At 45.9% G+C, this 23,924-nt stretch overlaps 1 protein-coding gene across 3 annotated transcripts; it reads left to right on the top strand.

Moving 5' to 3' along the window:
• Positions 1-1,991: 1,991 nt before the first annotated feature.
• On the top strand, positions 1,992-23,504 carry ZDHHC5 (zinc finger DHHC-type palmitoyltransferase 5). Of its 3 annotated transcripts, none has more exons than XM_031459550.2 (12): positions 1,992-2,302; positions 5,323-6,511; positions 13,542-13,663; positions 16,628-16,785; positions 17,568-17,740; positions 17,895-17,997; positions 18,634-18,725; positions 19,151-19,283; positions 19,746-19,869; positions 20,268-20,380; positions 20,856-21,715; positions 22,167-23,504. In XM_031459550.2, the coding sequence occupies exons 2-12, from the start codon at positions 6,408-6,410 to the stop codon at positions 22,330-22,332; spliced, it is 2,148 nt and encodes a 715-aa protein (XP_031315410.1). In that variant the 5' UTR covers positions 1,992-2,302; positions 5,323-6,407; the 3' UTR covers positions 22,333-23,504. The 3 variants fall into 3 exon arrangements, with proteins under 3 accessions (XP_031315410.1, XP_064348383.1, XP_031315411.1); XM_064492313.1 differs by having other exon boundaries at positions 1,993-2,302; positions 13,577-13,663; XM_031459551.2 differs by lacking the exon at positions 1,992-2,302 and adding an exon at positions 2,379-2,524.
• Positions 23,505-23,924: the final 420 nt, after the last annotated feature.

Genomic DNA, 23,924 nt, shown 5'->3' with positions numbered 1-23,924 from the left:
TTACCTTATGTTTTAAATTTTATTTAATTATTTTTGGGGAGGTAATTAGGTATTTACCTATATGATTTTACTGGGAATTGAACCCAGGACCTTGTGCATGCTAAACACACGCTCTACCACTGAGCTATACCCTCCCCCGCAAACCTCATGTTTTATTAAACGGCCTTCCTGGGAAATATTTTGCCTGATCCCAAGGTAAACTGGACAAGAAAATGGAATCTCTCTCTAAACCTTGGAATAGTGATTATGCCACCGTTAGTGCTCATCCAGCTAAGAGCCTGGCTTCTAGTAATCCAGTGTCCCAGGGAAGTTTAGTATGTGGTTGGTTGGTGGAAGGTTGAATTCTCATTCCCATTTAACACTGTCTAGCCAAGAGACAAAACAATTTATAGGTTCTTAGACTGTTGAAAATGGAAAAAGAAAGAAGCCTAATTTGTAAAGTTGGAGAAATGAAGTCTTAAAATCCAAGCAAAATATACAATAGAAAAATGAAATTTGATTTCTTCCTAAGGAAACAAATTAACCTGATATACAGATGAAAAGCCTCTACAAGTACAACAAATATTGTATCTCCAGTAATACCTTACTTTTTATAAGGTCTAAAGTTTTAAAATTTTTCATTTTTTTAATATACACTGTCATTAAAAGAGAACTCTCCAGTGTGCTGCAATAAATGGTATACTGAAGCCCTTAGCAAGAATGAGCTAGAACCTTATATATGCCATGTCAGAGGAGGAACTAGACTAGACCTCAGGAGACAGAAGGTAGACCTTCTCCTTTATTTTGGTGCCTAGTACTAACGTTATCAGAGCACTATTAGACCAGCAACATTTGACACCAAACCGGAGGACGGGCCACAGGATTTAGAAGTGCACTTTACAGGTGAGGAACCTTGGCTTCAGGGAAGTGTTTGGTGGAACAGTTTTCTTAAAGACTGTTACATAATAGCCAGAGCTGCTTTCAAAAGAGAAATGGCCTTGAGCTAAATGAGAGAACACCGGGCCTCGCTCTTGGGTTCACAGCCATGTAGGGCTAATTAGGGCAAAATGTGGCGCTGTGATCTAGAGTTGGCCAGCAGCTCACCAGGAACAGGAGCTTCTAGACAACCTTTTCCTTCCTGCCTGTATTCCCGGATTGGGCGAGGTTAGGCATGTGGACGCCCAGCCCTGGTTGTTGCACTGAAACACTAGGGAACTAAGCGGGGCCAAGGGCCGGCTCCCACGCTGGGGGACTGCCACCACCTCAGCGCGCACTCCCTGCGCCTCTTTCCACGGTCGGCACTACGGCTCCAAGGCTCGCGCCCGCTCCCTTTCCTCTTCCTCCCGGCCTTTGGCAGGAGCTTCGCCCCGCAAAGACTTCCAGTCCCGGCCGCCCCACAGTGCGCGCAAGCCGCGGCCTAGACCGTCCCATTACCCTGGCATTCTGCTGGTCCTGGGGAACTTGTCAGACCGAGGACTGCTCCAACAAGATTGTTTTAAATAAAGTTTTCGCCACCAAAAAAAAGGGGGGGAGGGGTGGGTAGGGGAGGACTATTTAGTGGCCAAACGGTTGGCCAATGCATGAAGCGGCTGAAGCAGGAAGACTGCGGGGCCTATGGGTGATTGGTTACACCAGAAGCCTGTCTGGACTGTACCATACTTATTTGGAGGGGGTTTGGCGGATTCGGGAGGGTAACTACTCGTTTTTGAGTACTTTAAGTCAACACATACAATTATTTTTTACTTCTGAGGATTTCTGCTTCGACACACTTAAGGTAGAAAGCAGGACGCAGGAACAGGCAAGACTCGCCCGGCCATTTCCCCATTTCCGACTCCTGCGCAGTACGCCCACCCTCCTCGCCCAGTCGTCAACGGTGCCCGACGGCCCTGCGCGCGCGTTCTCGTCTTCTCGCGTGGTACGGCGCTGTGCTCCTGCGGCCAATCAGGCGGCGAGGTCGCCGCGGTCGCCGGGGTTCGCGCGCACGCCCTAGAGCGGAGTGGGGGTGGGGGCTACGGGTGAATGGGAGAGTGAGCGGGGGCGGGCGCGGCGACGCGAGCCGCATGAATGAGAGAAACGTGCCCCGCGCGAGACGTCGCGCGCGCCCGGGACAGGGAACCAATGGGAACGCTGCGAGGGCTCGAGACCCGGCTCTGAGGGCGACGGCCGCGCGCCGGCTCGAAGACGAGCGTCGCAGGGCGGGAGCGCGCAGAGCGGGGCGGGCGTGGAGCGTGCGGGGGCCGCGCGCTGCCTCTCAGAGGCCGGACGGCACTGCCGGGAGGCGGCGGCGACAACGACGGCGGCTGTGACGGGAGCTGCGCCGGGGGTGAGTACCGGGGACACGGGCCCCTGCGGAACCGGAAGTGCTGGGCCAGGGAGGTGGGAGGGGAGAGTGACCTCTAGGGAAGGGGGACCCAGGAGGGGGAGGCGGTTTGAGGCCCCATTCCTCCTCCAGGCCGGGTCATCCAACTGCGGTGGGACCCGTGGGCCCTGGAAACGGACGACGGGTGGAGGCCGGGGATCCAGGGGCTGCCGGGGCTCAGAACAGGTTAGTGCCGGGCCTCCGGGTCCTAGCTCGGGACCCCGGTCCTTCCGCGCCAGGCGCCCAGCCGCCGCCCCTTCCGCCCCCGGCCCTGCGCCCGGGGGCTCTGCCACCTCCCGCACCCCGCTCCCGCAGCCCTAGTGGGCCCTGCCGCCGCGGAACCCGTCTTCTGTGTCTCGGCCAGCCCTGCCCCATACGGTGCTTCTCAGTGCCCCAGCTCCTGGGTGGGTACTGGGTGCTGTTCTCTCCCTACGTTTCAGGTCCGTCGCCCCACTCTGCTGATACTTATTTTGGCTCAAGCCTCATCCTGTTACCTGTTCCCTCGCATCCGTCCGCTTCCTCCCCTACCCCCACCAGCCCGGTGCTCCAGGCTCTTAGTACTTTGTACTTTTTACAAGTGGAACTCGAATGTGTTTGCCACTATTTTACCTATAGGAATGTCTGTTGGGACAGGGAGGCAGCAAATGTTTTACCCACTTGGCCGAATGAAAACACTGAAATGAGAAGTAAGAAAGTGACTTAGTTATTATGGAAGAAGCTGTAGGATTAGATATGTTATACTCTGGACCATTTTTCTGCCTTGGATTTTTCACTTCCTGGTTAATTCCATCTTGTTTAGGTTGACTTTACATTTGCATCCCTATCCTTTTATCCCAGTATCCTTTTGTACTGTATTAAGTCTCTTCAGAATGTTCATTATCATCCGTACCTAATACTTACGAGATTTATATTGCCTTGTACTTTGCTGCCTTGGTATATAATCATAACATCCACATTAAATTTGTTTGACTCTTCAGCCAGTATCTTGACATGTGGATTATTCCTTGATACCTTGACTTTATATTCAGGTTTACTGTATTATACTATTTTACCGCTTGCTTCAACAGTCGTGCTATCAGCTGTGCTGCCACATTTATTCACCCCTGTAAGGAGGCACTTGTATTAAACCTTTATTAAAGCCTTCAAACCACATAGTCTTTAGTTTGTCTTATGTATACATTATTCCATTCCGTAAGTTACTCTGTGCCTGAATGTGTCATACACATTCTTGTACACCTCTCTCCTATACTGGTGTGGATCCAGACAGCTGGCTCTGATGAGCCCCACTTCCCCTCATCCCTACTACCCACAGTACAGCCTTCTGCTAAGACTTGATGCATCTTTACTATACCCAGTAAGTTCTTAGGTATTGTTTTGTCCCTTTTATTGTAGATCCCCTAAACATCTCAGATGCTGATCTCTTGTTCCCCAGTATGGTACTCCCCAAATTGCATGGTCTCTTATGACTCTGAATTGCTCTGGCAGTATTAGCCAAAGTGACTTTTTTTCCTGTCATAAAATATAATCTGAAATAATATGTGGTGTCTGAATGATATATTACTCTAGATAAAATATAAGCAGTGCAGTTTTCCATCTTCTCTGATCTTGGGGGTTTTGAGGGGAAAGTTTACTTTAATAGTACTGTCTGCAAACCAGGAATTTACTTCTCATTGTTAACAAACTTACTTAGGCCTAAATTCAGTTGGGCTTTGATTCCTGTAGGAATCATTCTATTCTAATAATATTTTTTGGCCCTCTAAAACCCCATTTTTGAGAGAGAGAGAGAAAGATGATGCATCTTGAAGGAAGGCGCCTTTGCCTTCCATGCCACAAAAGAGAGAGGAAGTCATAAATTCCAGGGTACATTCATCTTTCACTATTCAAATCTTCTGATGTTTTAATTTCTGCCTTTGGTATTAAGGGAAATACTGTACCACTTGCACTTGGGCTGGAAAAAAAAAACAAGTAAAATTTTTGGTCTGCAGATTCAAGTTGTCATCCCTGGGCTGGTAGTGTAGTGGATGAGAAAGAGGTAGAAAGGCTTTGTGTTGGCAAAGGGGACTGTGAACTCTTGGGTTCTGAACCTGACTGTTCAAGTTATTAAGTGGAGTGGCCTCAGGCATTCTGTAGCCTTCAATTTTACAGAGTGGGATAAGGAACTATGTCACCAGACAGTATGAGTTAAGTGCTTTGAGATCACTGGATGAAAAGCATCCTGTAAAATCCCAAGTGCTAGTGTTATTTTGCCACTACCATCAACAGAAATAATTGTTATTCTTAATCATATTGGGGAAGGTGGGGCTCAGTCAACATCCTAATAGGCCAATGTAGGAGTTAAAAACTGTTGAATTGGGAAGAAAAGGACCAGTTGACTCAGTTTCTCATAGAGGGCATCTCGGCTTTCAGTGCAAGAACATTTCTCATCCAGATCCTTTCATGAGTTGTTCCAGAAGACCAAAAATTCAGCTTTTGCCTTTTTAAGGTTATAACTAAAAAGCGTAGAGGGATGAGAGAGGCATACACAGAAAGGAAATGAGACTTACTGTCCTAATTTTGTCCTACTTTTTTCTTTCTTCTTTGTAGCAATAAATATTCTCTTTGTTCAGAGAGAAATCTCTTTTCTAGGACTGCCCTTCACTGTTGTGCCCTTGTTTGTTTTTAGATTTTGATATTCCTGATATTTGTTACCGCCCATCTGTGTCAGGGGAGATGGGCCCCTTACAAGAGCTAGTTCTTTGATGACCTTAGCCAGGTGAAGCCATGTTTTTCTTTTTTCAATATGAACATGCTTTAGAAGAGTGAAGAATTCTGAACCCATTGTCCTCCCAGTTCAGAGTCCTCTGCCACATACACAGAGTGAGGTGGAAAATCATCTTTCTTTCAAAAGGCACTTTTTTAACAGTAGCTTGCGGGGTTTTTGCCTTGATGTTCTTAAGAAATACTCCGAAAGAATTTCTCTGATGAGTATATTTGTTTTTCTCCAGGTGAGGCACTGTAACCCGGTTGAACTCTGCATCCAGAAAGCCCAAGATTGAAGATTAGAAACGTTGACTAACCTGGAAACAGGGACCTCTTTGAAACTTTGCTTCCATCTACAGTAACCTTTTAAAAGTATCATCGAGTGGAATTGACTTCTTCATCTTATTCTGCTTGTTGGGAAGAGCATGGCTTCAGGGATTTTATGTTTCCCTTTAGTTTTGTACAAACTATAGGAAACGGAGCTCGTAAACAGTTGGGGAATAACAAGAGATTGAAGACAGACAAGCTTGCGCTTTCTCTCTCTCTCTGTTTTCCCTCCCTCTTTGAAGAAAGGGATTTACAACTCAACCTTGTAACAGCTGCTGCCCAGCTTTAGCCATCAAGAGAAAGTAAATAAAATTAAACCACCATTGCCAGACTGCAAGCCCTGAAGTCAAGGTGCGGGAGTGGTGGCACTGAGAAAACTGCCTAAAAGGGACAAGCACTGCAGTAAAAACAGCTTCTCTTTAAAGCTGGAAGGGGCCCCTGGTTCCTGCTTGGACTGAAATAGAAGCACAGGGCACACGTCTTTGAGGTGCCACTCACATTCTGTGGACGTGTGGTAGTCGTGGGGGTACTACAGTATCTCCTCCGGAGAATTTTTCCTTGCTTGAACTGTTCTGTCCTAGCCTGATAGCCCCCCTTTTCCTTTTGAAGACTCGCCTCCGTCCATGAACTGTTCCTTGATCTGTCTGACTGCCCGTGTTCTCTACCTGCAGCCATTTGCATGTGTGCAGCCTACAGTGCGTCTCCAGTTTTTAAGCTGTACAAGTTGTGTTTCTTAATCTCTCCTTCTGCCTTGCTCTGGGGAGGTGGTTATTCATCGTTTGGAATCACCTTTCCCCCTCCCATATGCTTTCCTGCATTTGAGATCTTTTGACCTTTGGTTTTCTTTGGGAGGGGGAAGGGTGATAATTCTGAATTTTCTGTTTCCCTGGTTTCCTTCCGGACTCTTCTCTCTGTTGTCTCCCTCATCCCATTTTCTTGTCTGTTCTGCCGCTGTGTGGGCCTGGGCTATGCGGCAGGGCAGATCTCCCATCAGAGCTCCAACATGCCCTCAGAGTCTGGAAAGAGATTCAAACCCAGCAAGTATGTTCCGGTCTCAGCAGCCGCCATCTTCTTAGTGGGAGCTACGACCCTCTTCTTTGCCTTTACGTGAGTCCTTCCCCAGCTGTGGTGTAGGGGGAGGGTGGGCTCCATGGGAGGTGAGGGGGGATTTTTCCTCTTGAGGTTGGCTACCTATTTGCCAAGCCAAGTGACTGGGAGAGTTTGAGGTCTGATACAGGTTAATCCAGATCCCAGAGACACGGTAGGAAGAACAAGAACAGGCCTACCCTTTGGCGTTGTTTTGAATTTTGCTCTGCTGAATCCTCTACCTTCCCCTGCCTCTCTTCCTTTGGAGTCACAGATGTCTTCATATTTTCCTACCCAGCTTCATTATTAGATGGTTCTGAACTAGGAAGGAAGTGGGAGGGAATCACCAGAGAGGTTTGAAGCAGCTTAAGCATTCAGTTCTGTGAGAGAACTAGACTAGATGGAAGGTTTTTTCAAATAGTAGTGGGTTTTCCCCCAGGATATCTGAAGCTCAGGTTTGAGATCGTGGAAACTGAGAGGACTGGAGAATTTCAGAATTGATTCAGAAGTTACACCAAGGAGATAGTTTTGGCTTTTAGTTACTTGGATGGTTTTCTCTGTACGCTAAGAGCCAAAGCCCAGAGATGTGAAGGCCACTGAGAAAGGGCAAGTTTTATTTAGGAAGAAGAGTCCTAGAAACCTTCCTTTATGTTAGTTCCTGCTGAAGGGAGTGGCAGTAATTTCTCCCATTCCTTGGTCCTATTAGGAAAAGCAGTTGGTGTTGAAAGATTTCCCGCTTAGGATCTTCAGCCTTTGTTCATCTGCTTGTTGCTGGAGGAGCCCTGAGTGATTTATCCTCCTTTCCTCCAGTATTTTAGCTGCCAACTACCTGGCAAGCATCTTTGCTGTTACCTGCTAATAAATTAACACGTGCTAGGCTTCTGAGCCTTAAACTGTTGAGTCACTGAGTCAGTGTTCTAGTTGTAGCTCCTGGGACAATCAGAGCGTGCTAGGTTTACTGGGGAGTTTACTTTGCTGTCATTCAGGCTCAAACCTAATTGTGAGGTGCTGTTTCAAGAGATGTAAGGTTGCTGGCAAGAGGAAGAAAATGAACTGAAGTGCCAGGGAATAAAAGCAACTCGAATTCATTGAAGGATGAATGAAGCAGGAATTGCTGGAGTAGGGCCAATAACTATTATGGGGAGAAGATAGGACAGAAATTAAATCTGAGATAGAAAGGAAGAAAGACCCCCCCAATTGAGTTTCTGATGCCAAAGGAATTCTAAAAAAAAGTGGGGCGTTGGCCCAAAGAGTTAGCAAAGTTATGATATTTTTCTAGTTAGTTTTTAAACAAGGAAAGAATGAATCTGCTGAATAAGATACGAGCAGATACTCCTTTCACCTCTTCCTCTGAAGAGCAGAAGGCATAGATTCTCTGGCCCCCAGCCCTGCAGCCTGAGCGCACCTGCTGAATCCTTCAGGGATCAGAAGCGGCCCTACTCTTCTCTGACTTCTCTTTTCTTCACAGTCTTTTTCTGTTGCTTATGCTCAGCATGTTCAGTGTTCTGTCCTTAACACACTGACTACCAGTAAGGAGTGAGTCTTCAGTGTCAGTCTTGTTTTGGTTTCTGCTATTATGACCACTAAATAGAATTAACATTTTAACCAAGGGACATTTATGTGGGATCTCAGCATCTTTGTAGCAGTTGTGGTGCTGTCAGGAGGGACATGTACAAGACCAGTTTGACACCCTTAGACCTGCTTAACTGGGGAGAGTCTCTTTTCCTTTTAGAGGCAAAGCTTTTGGGAAGTTAGGAGATTTTAGGGACTGCCTAAGAGGTCTCTTTCAACCCATCTAATCTTGAGTCTGGGCAAGCAGAGTCCTTGTTCTTACTTTGCTAATCTGGAACCACTGGAGTGCTTGGCTGGTTACACCAGTTTTGCCACAAAGAGTTGTCCTGACATAGGCATTTTCTCAACTGATAGTTGAAGCTATTTAACCTACTTTCCCGTTGCCTGGTGCCAGAAAAGTAGGGGGCCCTCCTTATTCCATGGTGTCTCAGCCCCAGGAAAAAGAATGTTGGAGGGCAGTACTGACCCTGGAGTTACTGCCTCTAATCCAGAGGGAGACGAGCCCTAAGTCTTAGCTAGAGTGCCCCTAGCAGTTTCCTCAGGACAGGTTTCTGGGCTGTCTTTCCTCCCTAGGCTCCCCTGCCCGCCTCGTGGAGACATAAACACCCCGTTTATCTCACTCACTTAGCTCTTGGTCCCTTGGAAATTCTCACCTCTTCGTCTACACATGACCTTAGTGGTTCCTCTGCCAGCATATACCTGGGCTGAGGTACACTGTTCTCCATAGCTGTTCCCCGGTGGATTCTAGCCCTTTTGAGGTTCAGTTCTTTGAAGAACCCCCTGTTTAGAACCATAGACAACCTACAAAAGAATGCATGGTTTTGAATAGAGACAAGAGGAAGGCTCTTTTGGAACCAGGTCCTTTTTGGGGCCTTAAATCTGTAGCTACTGCGTCATCCTCCTGTTCTAGGCTACAGCTGTCTGTTCTTAACATCAGTATGAGCCCCAGGTGAGAATTACTTTGGGCCCTAGAGGACTGGGAGTAGGAGGAAGAGCCCTTTCAATTGGCGGACATAGTTAGTGGAGGCACGTAGGCTTCAGCTAGTTAGGAACAACTTACCCTCCGTGTTTCTTTGTCACGTAGGGAGAGCTATGAGCAGAAATTATCAGTTGGGTTTGGTCATCAAAATAAGGTGATCTTCTGCCGCAGAGAAGTTGAGGTCTCCCCCTCAATCCCTCTCATTCATAGAATTTGTCCAGTACTAAAACTGAGCAGGAGAGTTATTGGGGAGCCTGTTTTAAGTCTTCTCCCTTTTCACCATTTGGGAAGGAGAGCTAAAGTAACCCTTGCTGTTCCAGTTAGGTGCTGGACACTGCTTTTAAGATAACAAGCCTGGATCCTCATCTGGCCTAGTTTAGTGTCCTTTTGTGATTGGCAAGGGGGCAGTGCCCTGTGAGAGCAATAAGCACTGTTTGGAGGCCAGGAGACATTGTGGTACAGTCTCTTGACCTTTGTGGACCCCTTTCTTCTCTGTATAATGAGGAAGTTAACCTAGAGCAGTTTAAGCAATGTGACCATTTTTTTCAAGTGAGATCTTACGTGAGACCCCATTATTTAAATAATAAGAGTAGGGCTGCTCTGGAAGCGAGGCTGGTGCAAGGAGGCCCAGCCACTCACTGGGTGTCTCCATTTTTGCCTTCCTGGGGACCCTTGAGACCTTCTTAGGGCTGCTGGCAATACCATTAGAAATAAATCACTGAATTGTACCCCCTAAAGTCTCCTTGAGCAGTGAGTTAAGTGAGCTAGTGTCTTATTTTGTCTGTTTCTACAGTTGGTGGGGAGGGCATAGGGGTAAAGTCCTCTGCGGGAAGAATGAAAGTCAGGGTTGTCCAGAAAATCTGTGATGGTCTTTCCAGTGTCCCATCCATGAGAGAGCTTTCTCCTTTTCAGTTTCTGCCCCTAGCCCCTCCCAACCCTTGTATCCACAGAGTTGGGCAACCTCAGTGACTCTCCCTCGGGTCCTTTTTTTTTTTTTTTTTCGTGACTGCAGAGGTGCTAGCACCTGATTTGAGTGGGAGCAGCCTCGTGATTTGAGGCACTAATTGAGCAGTGGTTGTTCCTTCCCTTCCCACGTTGTTTTCTCATCCAGAAATAAGTGCCCAAGTCCTACATCTTGCACTCAGCTGCTTGAAAGTCTAGGTAAGACACGACAAATCAAGTGTTTTACGAGAAACTTACCCACCAGGAAGGGGAGAGATTGTTTTCCCATGGAATCTTGAGGCTCCCCAGGGGCACGAAGTGGGATATTCATTGCAGCCTTACCTCATCAACAAGGAGCACTAGTCATACACTCAGAGTATGTGCTCGGCCTGGGAGGAATGCATAGACCTATTCTTTAAGAGCGCCTCTGTTTTAAATGTTCTTGAATCTAGTACTTGAGGTAGAGGAAGTAGAGTTAGGGATGAAGGTGGAGCTGGAATGATAATTGATGATAATGTGAAGACAGTTAATAATGGTTTTGTTGTGTATCCCTCGAATGCTCAGTATTAAGCCAGCTGGTTTAAAAAGAATTCCAGGCTCTTTTCAAACATCGTCTCCTTCATTCTCATACCTTCATTCTCATGTTATGTAGCTGAAGTAACAAGCTTGGAGCGTTTCCTGTGGATTACCTAAGGCTACATAGCAAAGCGCTGATCAAGACAGGATTAAAATCCGGAGGTTCTTGACTCCTACTTTGTTTTTCTGACCAGGAACTCAGCCATTTTTTAATTACAGAGTTAGGGTTAGGAAACAAGATTTTCAGGAGTGTGGGTATTGAAACCCAGTCTCCCAATTTTATTTGGCCTTGAAAACAGGAGTGCTAAATGGGTGGGCAGAAGAACCTGTTCTCCCGGGGATGGTGCAGGGCTGGGAGTCTCATCAGTGAGTCAGCCAGCCTTCTGGGCTGCGGCCACTCCCTGTGCTTTGGAGCGCTGTCATTACTGCCATAGGCTGAGGACGAGCCCCAACAACTCCTCCTCAGCTCAGGCCTCATCTCCTAACATCAGAGGCAACAGATTCAGACAGGCCACTTGGGGTGGTCATCTAGAAATCTGGCAAAGTGCTGTAGCATCAGCAAGCCTCTCCTGGAGTGCGTGGAATGGGGGATATGGCAGAAGCAGACTCTGCTCACACAGGCCTCTCCTTGGTGGGGCGTTCCCTCTGCTAGAGTGCTAAGGTTGGAAGCCGTGGTCTTCAGTTTGAATCTAGGAGCAGCTGCTGCCTGTGAACTTGAGTTATTTGCATCATTTCTTGATACTGCCACTGTGGGGGTAGGCTTTATTTTGGCAGCAGATATTGGAACTTGATTCTGGAGTTACACACTTCAGCTGGGATAGGTTGATACCGAGAAGGCTGTAGAGGTAAAGTTGGTTATCCAGGGACAGGTGGTTGGCAGGATATCCAAGAAATGGAGTGACTTGCTTTGTTTGGAAACGCAGAGACTGAAGGAAGAATGGGGTCAGAAAGATTGACATCCGGGCCTGCGAGGGGGCTGATGTGTCATTCTCATTCACCTTAGTTTCCCTCGGAGATGGACGTACCCTTAGTTTTCAGAAGCTCAAGAGGCCACAGTAGCCAGTTCTAGGAGTGAGATTTCTAAATCATGGACACCTCAGTGTTCTAAGGATTTAATTTCTTTTTCCCTTCTAATTATCTTCCCAGGCCGTAGGAGTCAAGTGAGTGACTCACCCTTTCTCCTCTTCCCTGGGCGGAAATTGAAGTGACAGCTAAGTACTAGGGAGGGGTTCTGACCTGGATGACTGGTTTTCAGTTTCTCTCCCTCCCTCCCTCCCTCCTAAGGAGCCTAGGAGGTCAGGCTTTATGTGGGGCTGTGTAAAGACTACCTTCTTGCTGTATTCCACCCCAAACCCTGCTGAAGTATGGGGACTGCTTTTCTGCATCAAAGAACCCCCGCAGAGGCAGCGGCTTCTGTAGGAGATTTTAATAGAATAAAACTGGAGCCGTGACTGAAGGTCTGTTTTCTCCTTGAAATCATTGCCTTCATTTTAGCTTCATTATTTTGTCCCTCAATTATGTACTGACCCATCAAGAGAAGCAAAGAGTTAATTGATATTTACTATCTAAAAAGCCTGGTGCATTATAAATATTTACTTAAGTTTTTTTTTCCTTAATGAATGGCTAAATGGAATTTGAAATAAATGGTGGTGGTAAAGATTTGTGAGATGCTTTGTGACAGTCAGTTTTGCCTCTTACCATTTGTTTACTTATCTCTCATTAAGGAGCTCAGTTCTTTCGAATTGTCCTGAATCACTGTACAGGGCAGTGCTTTTTATCTTGATAGAGGCATATCACCTCTCAGCAGAATCCAGGATTGCTGTGGATGAATTCTCCAGACTCATTGGCTGTCTTGTTCTCCTGGCCCCTTCTTCTTTTCCTTCACTGAACTCTTCCTTTCCTTCCAGTTGGTCTAGATAAAGGGGACAAGGATAGATGCTGGCCTAATTCTGGAGATTAAGTTCTCAGCCACAAAGCAGATTAGGGTATTTAGCCACTGTCTTGTAATGGGAAGTTCTTCCTGAGTGAGATAGGAGAGAGGGGTTTGAGACTACTGACCAAGCAAAGCAGCGTATCAGATGCTCTTCTGAAACTTCCAGCTCCCAGGAAATCATCAGAGAAAGGATTCTCTGCATTCCTATTTAGACTCGCATCCTGAAAGCAACTAAGCTTAATTGTGGGCTAGGCCACTCTTTTTGTCAAAGAAAAGTTACCTGAAGTATATCTCTTGATTTGGGCCCTGTGGAATATTGGGTATGTTTGGCTGGTTTCTTTTTCCTACAGAATTTAGGGCTGCTCTGGTCTAATATCTTCTCCTTTCTTCTCCTCCACTCTCCTGCTTCATTTATTGACCTCGAGGGGTCTGGTCCTGTGTCTTGGTATCCTTCCTTAACTGTGTATAGTTTCCTTTTCATTACCTTGAGAACTAGCCTCTAGTTGAATTAAAAATGTCAGGAATATTTGATGCAGAGAAGAAACTGTAGGCAGTTGAGAGTAGTTCAGAGCCAGCTGGGAAGAGGGAAGAGGAGCCAGAGAGGCAGGTGGTGTCCCATGCTTTGGGCCAGTGTGCAGGTCAGTGGGGCATGGCTGGGATCCAGAAGCCTCAGGCTGTTCCAGAGAAGGGAATGTAGCTGGTATCAGTTACATGCTTCGTCCCTAGCTCCTGTGCCTGGTTAAAAAGGGGGTAAAGACAGAGTCCAAAACATGTGGAAAGACCCACAGGGTAAAAGTGCGTCTGAAGAACATAGACTTTAGTGCAAGGGGTTATGGTAGGAGAGACGCTGAGTCTCGTACCTTGATCTAAAATGAGCATTTCTGTGGGAAACTAGACCCATTTACTGGGAAGGAGGAAGATAATTTGAGACAGTGAAGGTGAACTCCACAAGATTTATATATAGATAGGAGACTGCGTCTTCATGGGTGTTTATCTGGCCGATGTCCAGAGTTAGAGGCAGCCCCTCATTTTCTTTGTTGTCTGTGCAGCTGTCCAGGACTAAGCCTCTATGTGTCACCTGCAGTGCCCATCTACAATGCGGTTGTTTTTCTCTTTGTGCTGGCCAACTTCAGCATGGCCACCTTCATGGACCCGGGGATTTTCCCTCGAGGTAAGATCTCCCTCTTCTCTCTTGGAATTTCCTTACTGCTTTTGAAAAATAATGATTTTTGGACATACACATTTGGTCTTTTATAGTCTAACGATGAAAAGCAGGTCATGGTCCTAGGAATATATGTCATAACTTCTAGCCATATGATCCACTTTGGTTACTTATTCAGTAGAAATTTATTTTGAGCATGTGAGTTGGGCATTATTGCTAGCTTTGATAATAATCTAAGATGCATTAGAGAGTAACAGTGTGATACAAACTATAATGGAGGCATGAACAAGGTTCTGTGAGACCTTATATCTGCATGGATAAATTGGGGAAATGCTGTTGAAGGTGGGTAGGAAAGACTTCACCAAGTAGAGGATGGAGGGGAAGGGCATTCTAGGCAGAGGGAGCAGCAGGTACAGAAGCTTGTAGCCATGAAATGCTTGGTCAGTGAGGTGGAAGATAGAACACGTGGCGGGGCCAGAAGGGGCAAGAGATAAACCCAGCGCCAAGTGTGTAAAGACTTTATATGCTAAATTAAATAGATGATAGTTCTTCCTTTGGACAGCAAGACCTCTTTCATTGGAGGAATCACAGCATCAGATATCCCTTTACAAAAATAAGTTTTGTTAGAATGTACAGATACCTTTTGGGAGACTATTGCAATAATGCAAACCAGATGAAGGCTTGAATTCAAGGCTGGATTTACAGATTTTCAGAAGTAGACTCAGCAGAATTTTTCATGACTAATTGCTTTTATTGGGTTAGGGTGAGACGGTGAAGAAATTGTCTAGGGTAGTCGAGGTTTCCTAACTTGGGAGATAGGTTGGATGCTGATTTTTCTTAACCAAGACTCAGGTTATAGGAATGTTGAGCAGGTTTGGAGGGAAGATGGAATATCTTAGAAATGTTGAATTTGAGACAGTTAATGGATATTCAAATAGAGTTACCCAGTGGGCAGTTGAGTAGTCAAACTGGAAGACTTTAGTCTCAAAATCTTTAGCCATATGGTATTTGAAGCAACAGGAGTAAAATTATCTGGAAAAAGTAGAATGAGATTAGGAAAGAACCAAGGTCAGACCTGACCAGCATTGACATTTTAATAATGAGCAGAGGAGAAGGAGGAGCTATTGAAGAGGGACAGAGCAAAAAAAGTTAGTACTTGGAGAAACTGGACAAAGTGGGAACTAAGGAAAGTTCATGAAGTAGCTGATGGTTGGCAGGATCAGAAAGTAGATCCAACAGTATGGAACCTCAAAATTGCCCATTGTTTTAGTAACTAAGAAATTAGTAATCTTAACAAGAATAATTTTAATAGTGTGTTTGTGTATGTATGTGCGAGGGGTACTGGTAAATTAACAAAATTGTAATGGTTTGGAAGGCAGTGAATGGGAAATGAGATAATGAGTGTTAAGATTATTCTTTCAAGAAGTTAAGCAAAGAGGCAGAAGGTGGACTGTGTTAGGGGAGAGGAAGGGGTTTGTTTGTTTGTTGTTTTAATGATACAGAATACTTTAGCATGTTGGTAGCATGAGGAGATGGGATCAGAGAAGAGAAAAGTTGAAATTGAAGAAAGAAGATAATTGAGAGTGACCTTCTGGAGAAAGGAGATGCTTTCCTGTGCATGTTGGAAGGGTTGTGCTTACAGAAGTAGGCTGTTTCTGGACTAGGAGGTGAGAGTGAGGACCCTCATTAGTGGAATTAGAGGTAAAAAGAGAGAAATTGATGATACCTAATTCTCTCAAATGTGAAGTTACCTTGTAAGAGTGAGGCAGGTGGGATTGAGATAGCAACTTTGCTAAGATGAGGTTTTTCTGAAATTCACTGCTTACAGAGCCTGTGTCACTGCTTCGTGACTTTGGTTTCAAAGATTCAAAGAAGGAACTTAAAGGCCCTAAAGCCAAGGAAGTCTATTTTAATGAGCATTTAATGTTCACTCTCAAGTATTTACTATGATGATGGTCATTTGGGATTTTTTTTTTTTTAAAAGGTCCACATTGCTTTCAAATAGCTCAGTCTAGAAGGAAAGATAGGGAAGGCATTTACATAAATTAATATACTGTGGTAAGTTTTAAGAGTAATCAAAGAACTGCAGTACTTTAAAAAGAGAAAGGGCTCACTTCTGGTAGATGATAATGTGGAAGAATCAGATATTTCAAAATAAGTAGCATTTAAATTTCTTTCCTTTAAAAAAAAACCCTTTTTAGAAAAAAAGTAGATTTTAGTAAGTAGTGGATGTTCATTATGTAGAAAGTATAAAAAAGGTAAATATCACCTATAATTTTACAGCCCAGAGACAACTCCTGTTACATTGTGGTATATTTTCTTCCAATCAATATTTTGAAGACTTGTACATATAATGCTTATTTATATATACCATGTATCTGTAGCATATATGTTTGTGTGTATTTTTATTTCTGTCTTCAAAATGGGATCTTTTTGTTTGTACGGTTCTTTACCTTGTACTGTTCTCACTTATTTACATTGTAAGCATTTCTATAAGTCAGTAAATTTGAAAATCTAGTTTTTGCTAATTACTATGCCATTGCTAATTTAATTTTTCCTTCCCACAGATATCTTTTTTTAGGTTAATAATAAAAAATAAAAAATGCACACTATAGATGAGAAGGCCCATAATGTCCTTTAAATTTTGAAGTGGGGTGGATTATCTGTTTCTTTTGAAATATATTCATAATGTGTAAACCACGAATATCAGCATATCCATAGCAGAGCCACCTCTGAGTCATGTTCTTGAACGTCATTTTCAGTGTAGAATAAATTGCTTCCTCATCTGCGTTTCCATAGTGTTGTAAATAGAGCGGATCTCACAGTATTAGAATTACTAGTTCCTAGTCTCTCTCTCTCCATTAGACTGTGAACTCCTCGAAGACAGAGGCCGTACTTTAAATACCACTGCATCCCTAGTGCCTAGTACAGTTCTGGTGTAGTTATTTTTTAATTAACTTTTCCTCTCTCCAGCTGAAGAGGATGAAGACAAGGAAGATGACTTCCGAGCTCCCCTTTACAAAACAGTGGAGATCAAGGGCATCCAGGTGCGCATGAAGTGGTGTGCCACCTGCCGTTTCTACCGTCCTCCTCGGTGTTCACACTGCAGTGTCTGTGACAATTGTGTGGAGGTAAGGACCATGAGTGGGGTGAACTTAACCTAAGTTATCTTCTCCCTACCCATAGAATGAGAGTTGAATCCTGTGGATTCTTGGCCTTGGATGAAATCTCGTCCCAGCTAACTACCTGGGCTGTGTTCTAGCTCTGTCAGAAAGTGTTAGCAACAATACACACATGAGAGGTAGAGCATAAATGTCCTTCTGTTACAGGAGGGACCCGAGGTGGGTGGGCATGGGCTTTCCCAAGACCAGGAGTCATAGCTCCAGCCTTCCATCCCTTGACTCATCTTCTTGGTCATTTGTCTTGACTTTGTGTTCTCTCTGCTTGCACTACATCATGCTGCTGCATTCAAGTGTCACAGTTATACTTCTCTGCCTGCCTGTCCTGCATTCCATGTCTTTGATTTTTAACCCTTTTTTCCAATCCATTTTTACTTAGCTGTAAGCAGTTGCCTGCCAGATTTTTCTTCCAAACCTCTTTTCTCCTGAATCTTAAGTGTTTTTGCAAAGCCGCTGACTCTTGTATGTCTCAGAGTTCCTTGATCACATAGGATAAGCTTTGAGAGGCGGCCTTGGCTTTTGAATTACCTCTGGAAGTTCTTCTTTACAGATTGAGCAAGATAAACTGCATGAGCTATTTTTGTAACTAAACAAAATTTAATTTTGTAACTACATGGTGAACATGATCACAAATTATTAAAGGCAATACTTAAGTTCTGCTGTTTGTTCTTGACAGAAATGATCTAGTGCTGTGGTCCAAGGATGCCTCTCCGTCTGTCTCTTTTTGCTCCTAGGAATTTGATCATCACTGCCCCTGGGTGAACAACTGTATTGGTCGCCGGAACTACCGTTACTTCTTCCTCTTCCTCCTTTCCCTGACTGCCCACATTATGGGTGTGTTTGGCTTCGGCCTCCTTTATGTCCTCTACCACATGGAGGAACTCTCAGGGGTACGCACGGCTGTCACGTATCCTTCAAGGCCTGTGGGTTGTAGGACTGGGAGGGGGAAGAGTGAGGAACGTTGAGTCATGTGGCAGTGAGGGTCAAAGGGAAGACGCTACAGCACGGGTTGGGGAAGGTGAGATCACACCGTTCTGCTCTCCTTGACTGTTTGGCTTCAGAATGGCAGTGATGTGTGTGGCTGGCTTATTCTTCATCCCGGTAGCTGGCCTCACGGGATTTCACGTGGTGCTGGTGGCTAGGGGACGCACGACCAATGAACAGGTATGAGGAGAGGTGACGGGGGGGGTCCCTGAAGAGCAGGGCATGTGTCTCAGCCTCTGATTAGGGTAGAGCTAGCACTTACACATGATGATGCTTAGTGAGTGCTTTGTGTAATGAGGTGTCCAAGTTCTTCATGTAAGCAGGAGAATGGGCCACTTCTTAGTTAACAGACATTTATAGAATGTCTGCTGTATACTGGACAGTTTAGGCTCTGAGCTTATAGAAATAATAAAAGACCTGGGCCAGCCTGCAAGAAGCTTATAGTGCTGCTTAAAGAAAAACAACGAATTCTGTGCACATAGTAATTGCTGACCTTACTTGCTTACTCTTATGTATGTTATCTTAGTTTTCAGTATTCAGAGAGCTATTTATCGCCATTTTACGTAAGGAGACTGGTGTTCAGGGTCAGATGGCTACTATGAAGTAGACCTAGAATTTGAACTAAGGACCCTGACTCTAGAGTTCCCAGTCTTAACCATCCCAAGTAGAAACTTCTTTATGGTAGGATTGTCTTTTACTGACTTTTGTATTTCCCAAATAGTAGGTGCACAATAATTTGTCATTAACTAATATTTTGGCTTTTGGTGGTCACGGTCCCATTGTCTGACTGACCTGGTCCTTTCTCCCTCCCTCTAGGTTACGGGTAAATTCCGGGGAGGTGTGAACCCCTTTACCAATGGCTGCTGTAACAATGTCAGCCGTGTACTCTGCAGTTCCCCGGCACCCAGGTACACCTACCACTTTGGTCTAGTGTTCACCTTTGGTCAAAACGTTTGTCTTCTCGGGTTTGTTCTGGTATTGGGGGGATCTGCTGGGAGACTGCCTCTTAGGAAGGGTTCTCTTAGAATGGGAGGTGCCTGCGCGGGAGGGTCATTCCATCCTTTAACGGACCCGGTGAGTTTACTTGCATTCTGTAGATAGTATGTTACTCTCTGGAGTGGTGAGGACTCCGGAGTGCTTGAGCTAGGTGTATCCGCCCCTAGACCTGGTCTTGGTGCTGTTCTTGCTCTTCATGGAATCAGAGAAATCAGTTCACTGCTGATCTTGTCACTGGCCTGGTAGGACTGTTTCCTGTATTTGCTTTATACAAGGTAGGCAACCAATAGGTATTTTTGAGTGAATGAATAAAAGCCCTCTCACTCTTGACACTCAGGTATTTGGGGAGACCAAAGAAAGAGAAGACAATTGTAATCAGACCGCCCTTCCTTCGGCCAGAAGTGTCAGATGGGCAGATAACTGTGAAGATCATGGACAATGGCATCCAGGGAGAGCTGAGGAGAACTAAGGTGAGGAACTTCGGGAAGTAAAGCTAGGTAACTTGGGGAACCTCCCCTGTGGCAGAGAGATGGAAGCTTGATTTGTTAACGTCTCTTGTGGAGCATTTATCACTTTCTGATTTGTGTTAAAGTTACTTAAATACGTATTTTTTTTTCCATTAGATTGTAAGGTCATTGACAGAAGGCATTGAGTCCATTCATTTGCATGTCTTTATAGGACTTAACATAGCAGCTTCCAGATGGTAGGAGTTCAACAAGTGGTTGTTGGTGGAAAGAAACAAGTGACAAAATGAAATCTATGTTGAAAACTTTTCTTTATCCAATACCATCCCCAAAGTGACTCTCATTTCTTGTCTTCCAGTTCCAGTGTAGAAGTAGGTGATGACTCTCCAATACCTGTTACCCTAGTTTAATACTCTGAGTCGCCCTAATGCTCAGCTCTCCAAATCTGATTTTCCCTCATGTACCCAGTCTAAGGGAAGCTTGGAGATAACAGAAAGCCAGTCTGCAGACGCTGAACCTCCACCTCCTCCAAAGCCAGACCTGAGCCGTTACACGGGGCTACGAACACACCTCAGCCTGGCTCCTAATGAGGGTAAGGGCTGCAGCAGGTGGGAGAACGTTACTTGTGAGCTGTAGAGAAGACACAGGCAAGGGCTGGGAGATAATACTTATGACCGAGAACACCAAGTGGTACTTGAACCACTTCTTTGGACATCTGGGAGAAAGGGGATGCCATTTGGCTACTGGCAGTGAATTGGACTCAGCATCTGGATAGAAAACATCCTGGGACCTTTTTGTACATTCACTCACTCTGAGTTCTGGGCCAATATGAGTCTATAGTTTTGATTTCAGCAAAATCATGTTCCTGGGACTTTGCTTCCGCTGAGTGTATTTGTTCCTACCTTGTTCTCTCCCTGTACTTGAAGGAACTCTAGCCAGGGTAAGAGAACAGCTTGTAAAGTGGTGCCCCCTGGGCCTTTCTTCCTGCAGATAGCAGCCTCCTGGGCAAGGAGAGCCCCCCCACACCAACCATGTACAAGTATCGGCCGGGCTACAGCAGCAGCAGCACCTCAGCTGCCATGCCTCATTCGTCCAGCGCCAAGGTACTGAGTACTTGAACAAGTAGGGTCGTAATGCATGCCAGCGTTCTGGGGAAAAGAAGATTGGGAGAAGGGAAGGAAGGAGCAGAGGGAAGAGAAGAAAACCAAAGGCACTTTACTAATTGTTGGCATTAGAGGGATTGAAACTCCTTGATAGTGTGTCCTTCATCCAAGAGGGGTCACTGTAGCACATTAGATAAAAGCACTGATTACAGCGTCAGATCTGAGTTCAAAACCCAGTTCTGCCATCACAGGGAAGTTCTTTCACCTAAGCCTCAATTTCTGCATCTCAAAATGAGATATAGTTTGTTCCTACTCATAGATTTGTGTTAGGGGTTAAACAAGATAATGTGCATCAAAGTTCTAAGCATGTTGCTGGTACATAATAGATACTGTTTTGACTGCCTCCTTGGGCTCGGGCCTAGAAGCTGTCACAGCATGGGGAGCACTAAGAGTCTGCTTTACTTTTCTCCCTCAGCTGAGTCGTGGGGACAGCTTGAAGGAGCCAACCTCAATTGCAGAGAGCAGCCGCCATCCCAGCTACCGCTCAGAGCCCAGCTTGGAGCCAGAGAGCTTCCGTTCTCCCACCTTTGGCAAAAGTTTTCACTTCGATCCACTATCCAGTGGCTCACGCTCCTCCAGCCTCAAGTCGGCCCAGGGCACAGGCTTTGAGCTGGGCCAGCTGCAGTCCATTCGTTCAGAGGGCACAACCTCCACCTCCTATAAGAGCTTGGCCAACCAGACACGCAACGGAAGCCTGTCTTATGACAGCCTGCTCACGCCTTCAGACAGCCCTGATTTTGAGTCCGTGCAGGCAGGGCCTGAGCCAGACCCGCCTTTAGGCTACACCTCTCCCTTCCTGTCAGCCCGGCTGGCCCAGCAACGGGAAGCCGAGAGGCACCCACGTTTGGTGCCAACCGGCCCAACGCACCGAGAGCCCTCACCAGTCCGGTACGACAATCTGTCGCGCCATATTGTGGCCTCCCTCCAGGAACGAGAGAAGCTGCTACGCCAGTCACCCCCACTCTCAGGCCGTGAGGAAGAACCAGGCTTGGGGGACTCAGGCATTCAGTCAACACCGGGCTCAGGCCATGCCCCTCGTACTAGTTCCTCCTCAGATGATTCGAAGAGATCGCCCTTGGGCAAGACTCCACTGGGACGCCCTGCTGCCCCCCGTTTTGGCAAGCCAGATGGGCTAAGAGGCCGGGGACTAGGGTCCCCTGAACCAGGCCCAACTGCCCCCTACCTGGGCCGGTCCATGTCTTACAGCAGCCAAAAAGCCCCACCTGGTGTCCCTGAAACGGAGGAAGTGGCCTTGCAGCCATTACTGACACCCAAGTAAGTATTAGTCCATCCTCCCCCGTGTTGGACTTAAAATTAGCAGAGTGCCCTGTAGACGGTGTCAGGGCTTCCCCTGTACACTCTAGTGCAAGTGGACCCAGGGTTATCCTGCGTGTAGACAGCCCCTCATTTTCACTCTTAGTCCAGCTGCCTTCCTGGGCCATTGCTGTTAAAGAGACTGAAGATTAATACTTTTTCTTAGTCCTGTCTTCCTAAAAAGTAATGTATTTGCCTGAGGATAAGTATGATAAGACAGCTGCTTTTAGAGAAAAGGGATAAATAGTGGAGAGAGGGAGTCAGGCTTATTTTAAGCAGGGTAATGAAATAAGAGGGAATGTCTGCATAAGAAAGTATATATGTAGAGGGTACATTTTCTCAACTTTTTAAACTGCCTCACTTTTCTGTGTTGTGTGTACCATTTCTGACACCTCTCTTCTTTCCTTCCCAGAGATGAAGTACAGCTCAAGACGGCCTACAGCAAATCCAACGGGCAGCCCAAGAGCATAGGCTCAGCCTCCCCTGGCCCAGGCCAGCCACCTCTCAGTAGCCCCACAAGGGGGGGAGTCAAGAAGGTGTCAGGGGTTGGTGGCACCACCTATGAGATTTCGGTGTGAGCCTTCGGCACCTCCCCTCCCCCATGCCTCTGCACCTACACCAAAGGGCCCCAGGTGGCCACCTTTCCTTTCCTCAAGGGGCTCCCCTACCCTGCATGGACATTTTTTAAACCACCGATTCCAAGAGGATGAGGAGCGTTTTATAAAATGCAGTGGGGTTGGGGAGTCGGAGAGTTGGGGCCCTGAGACTGGGGTAGCAACCCCCTTCACCTTTAAGACCTTCCCTTCCTTAACCCCTGGACCAGACTCAGTGGACATTTGTGCAATTGCTCGCCCTGGAGGGAACCAGATCATTTTTAAACCAGAAATAATTTTTTTTATTATTGTTACGGATTCTATTTTTTTCCTCTTCTGCGTTACCAGGTGTGTGTGTACATATATATATATATATATATTATAAATATCAAAGAAATTATATATCTATCCTGGGATGGGAAAATGAGGGAGGGATATGTCTAAGGAGGATGATCTTACTCTTCTCGTTCCTCAGACCAGCAGGAAAAGAGGGGAGACATCCATCAAAGTCTTCCTTTTCCTCATGGTTCCCTCTCTTCTGTCCTAGTTACCATCTAAGGAGATAGCACCCCCTGTCGTTGGTGCTAAGTGATCAGGAAAGAAAGCCAGGGAGGCGAGTCTGGGTGGGGTCTTGGTCAGAGGAGGGAACGACTTGGAGAGGAGAGTTAGTTTTTTAGGCTCACTGGCACTTAGTTTCCCCAGGAAAGGGGTCACAGCCCCATGACTTTGGTGGTGGTGGTGGGGGGGAGATCAGGAAAAGAGCTTGGCCGAGCTCCAGAAACAATACTGGATAACTTGCCCTTCTTAGGGGTGAGGGATTAGGGTGGGCTGCTTCAACTAGCCCCTCAAAGCCTTCCCCTAACTCACATGGTTGACATTTTTAAATCCAAGGCCGGGAGATAAGAATCCAAAAAGCAATATTTCTCATTACATGCCAAAAACTGAGGATAGAGAGAAGGAGTGGCAGGCCTAGGCCTCTCCGATTGTCCCTTGGGGGTTACCCCTCGGCCCACCTCAGTATGGTGCTGGGTAGAGGGCATACCTGGGTTCTATCCTCTAAGTAGGGGAGACCCCAGCCTCTAGACAGAGGCCCTTTTATTTTTTATTCTGAATAGCCATTTTAAACCAACAAGGAATAAAAAGAAATCCTGATCTAACCAGCTCCCCCTGACTTGTGTTATTTTGTATGGTCAAGGCAGGGCGAATGATCTCTGGTGGGAAGTTACAAAGAAAACCTTGTAAGATTCTCTGATCCTGGCCCATCTTTAGGCAGGAGTGTAGTGAAAATAACCACTTAAAACAAGAGGCCCTGTTTTTATTTTGGTGATTTAATTAAAAATTCTGAAAAAAGTCTCTTGTAACCACCAAAACCTGTCATTTCAAAGCTTAAAGAGCTCCTGACTTTTGACACAATTGTTCCTTAATACGGAATTTTGTCTCTGGAAAATGAAGCTCATTTTGGATGTAGCCAAAGGGGAGCCGGTGGCTGGTCACAGTGTGAAAGCCTGTTAAAGCAGACAGACTGGAGGGATATATGGGCAGCAGTTAATTTGACATCTCATAATGTCTCTCCCATC

The sequence above is a fragment of the Camelus dromedarius genome, chromosome 12, assembly GCF_036321535.1.
Source record: "Camelus dromedarius isolate mCamDro1 chromosome 12, mCamDro1.pat, whole genome shotgun sequence".
Lineage (NCBI taxonomy): Eukaryota > Metazoa > Chordata > Mammalia > Artiodactyla > Camelidae > Camelus > Camelus dromedarius.
Note: the sequence above shows the minus strand (reverse complement) of the source record. Positions and strands in the feature narration are given on the sequence as shown.

Bases quoted from the DNA above. Each gene is read 5' to 3' on its own strand.
- ZDHHC5 (XM_031459550.2), top strand. From the start codon at position 6,408: ATGCCCTCAGAGTCTGGAAAGAGATTCAAACCCAGCAAGTATGTTCCG. The intron at 18,726-19,150 runs GTACACCTACCA...CTTGACACTCAG, and splicing joins TGCAGTTCCCCGGCACCCAG to GTATTTGGGGAGACCAAAGA. The intron at 19,870-20,267 runs GTAAGGGCTGCA...TTCTTCCTGCAG, and splicing joins CAGCCTGGCTCCTAATGAGG to ATAGCAGCCTCCTGGGCAAG.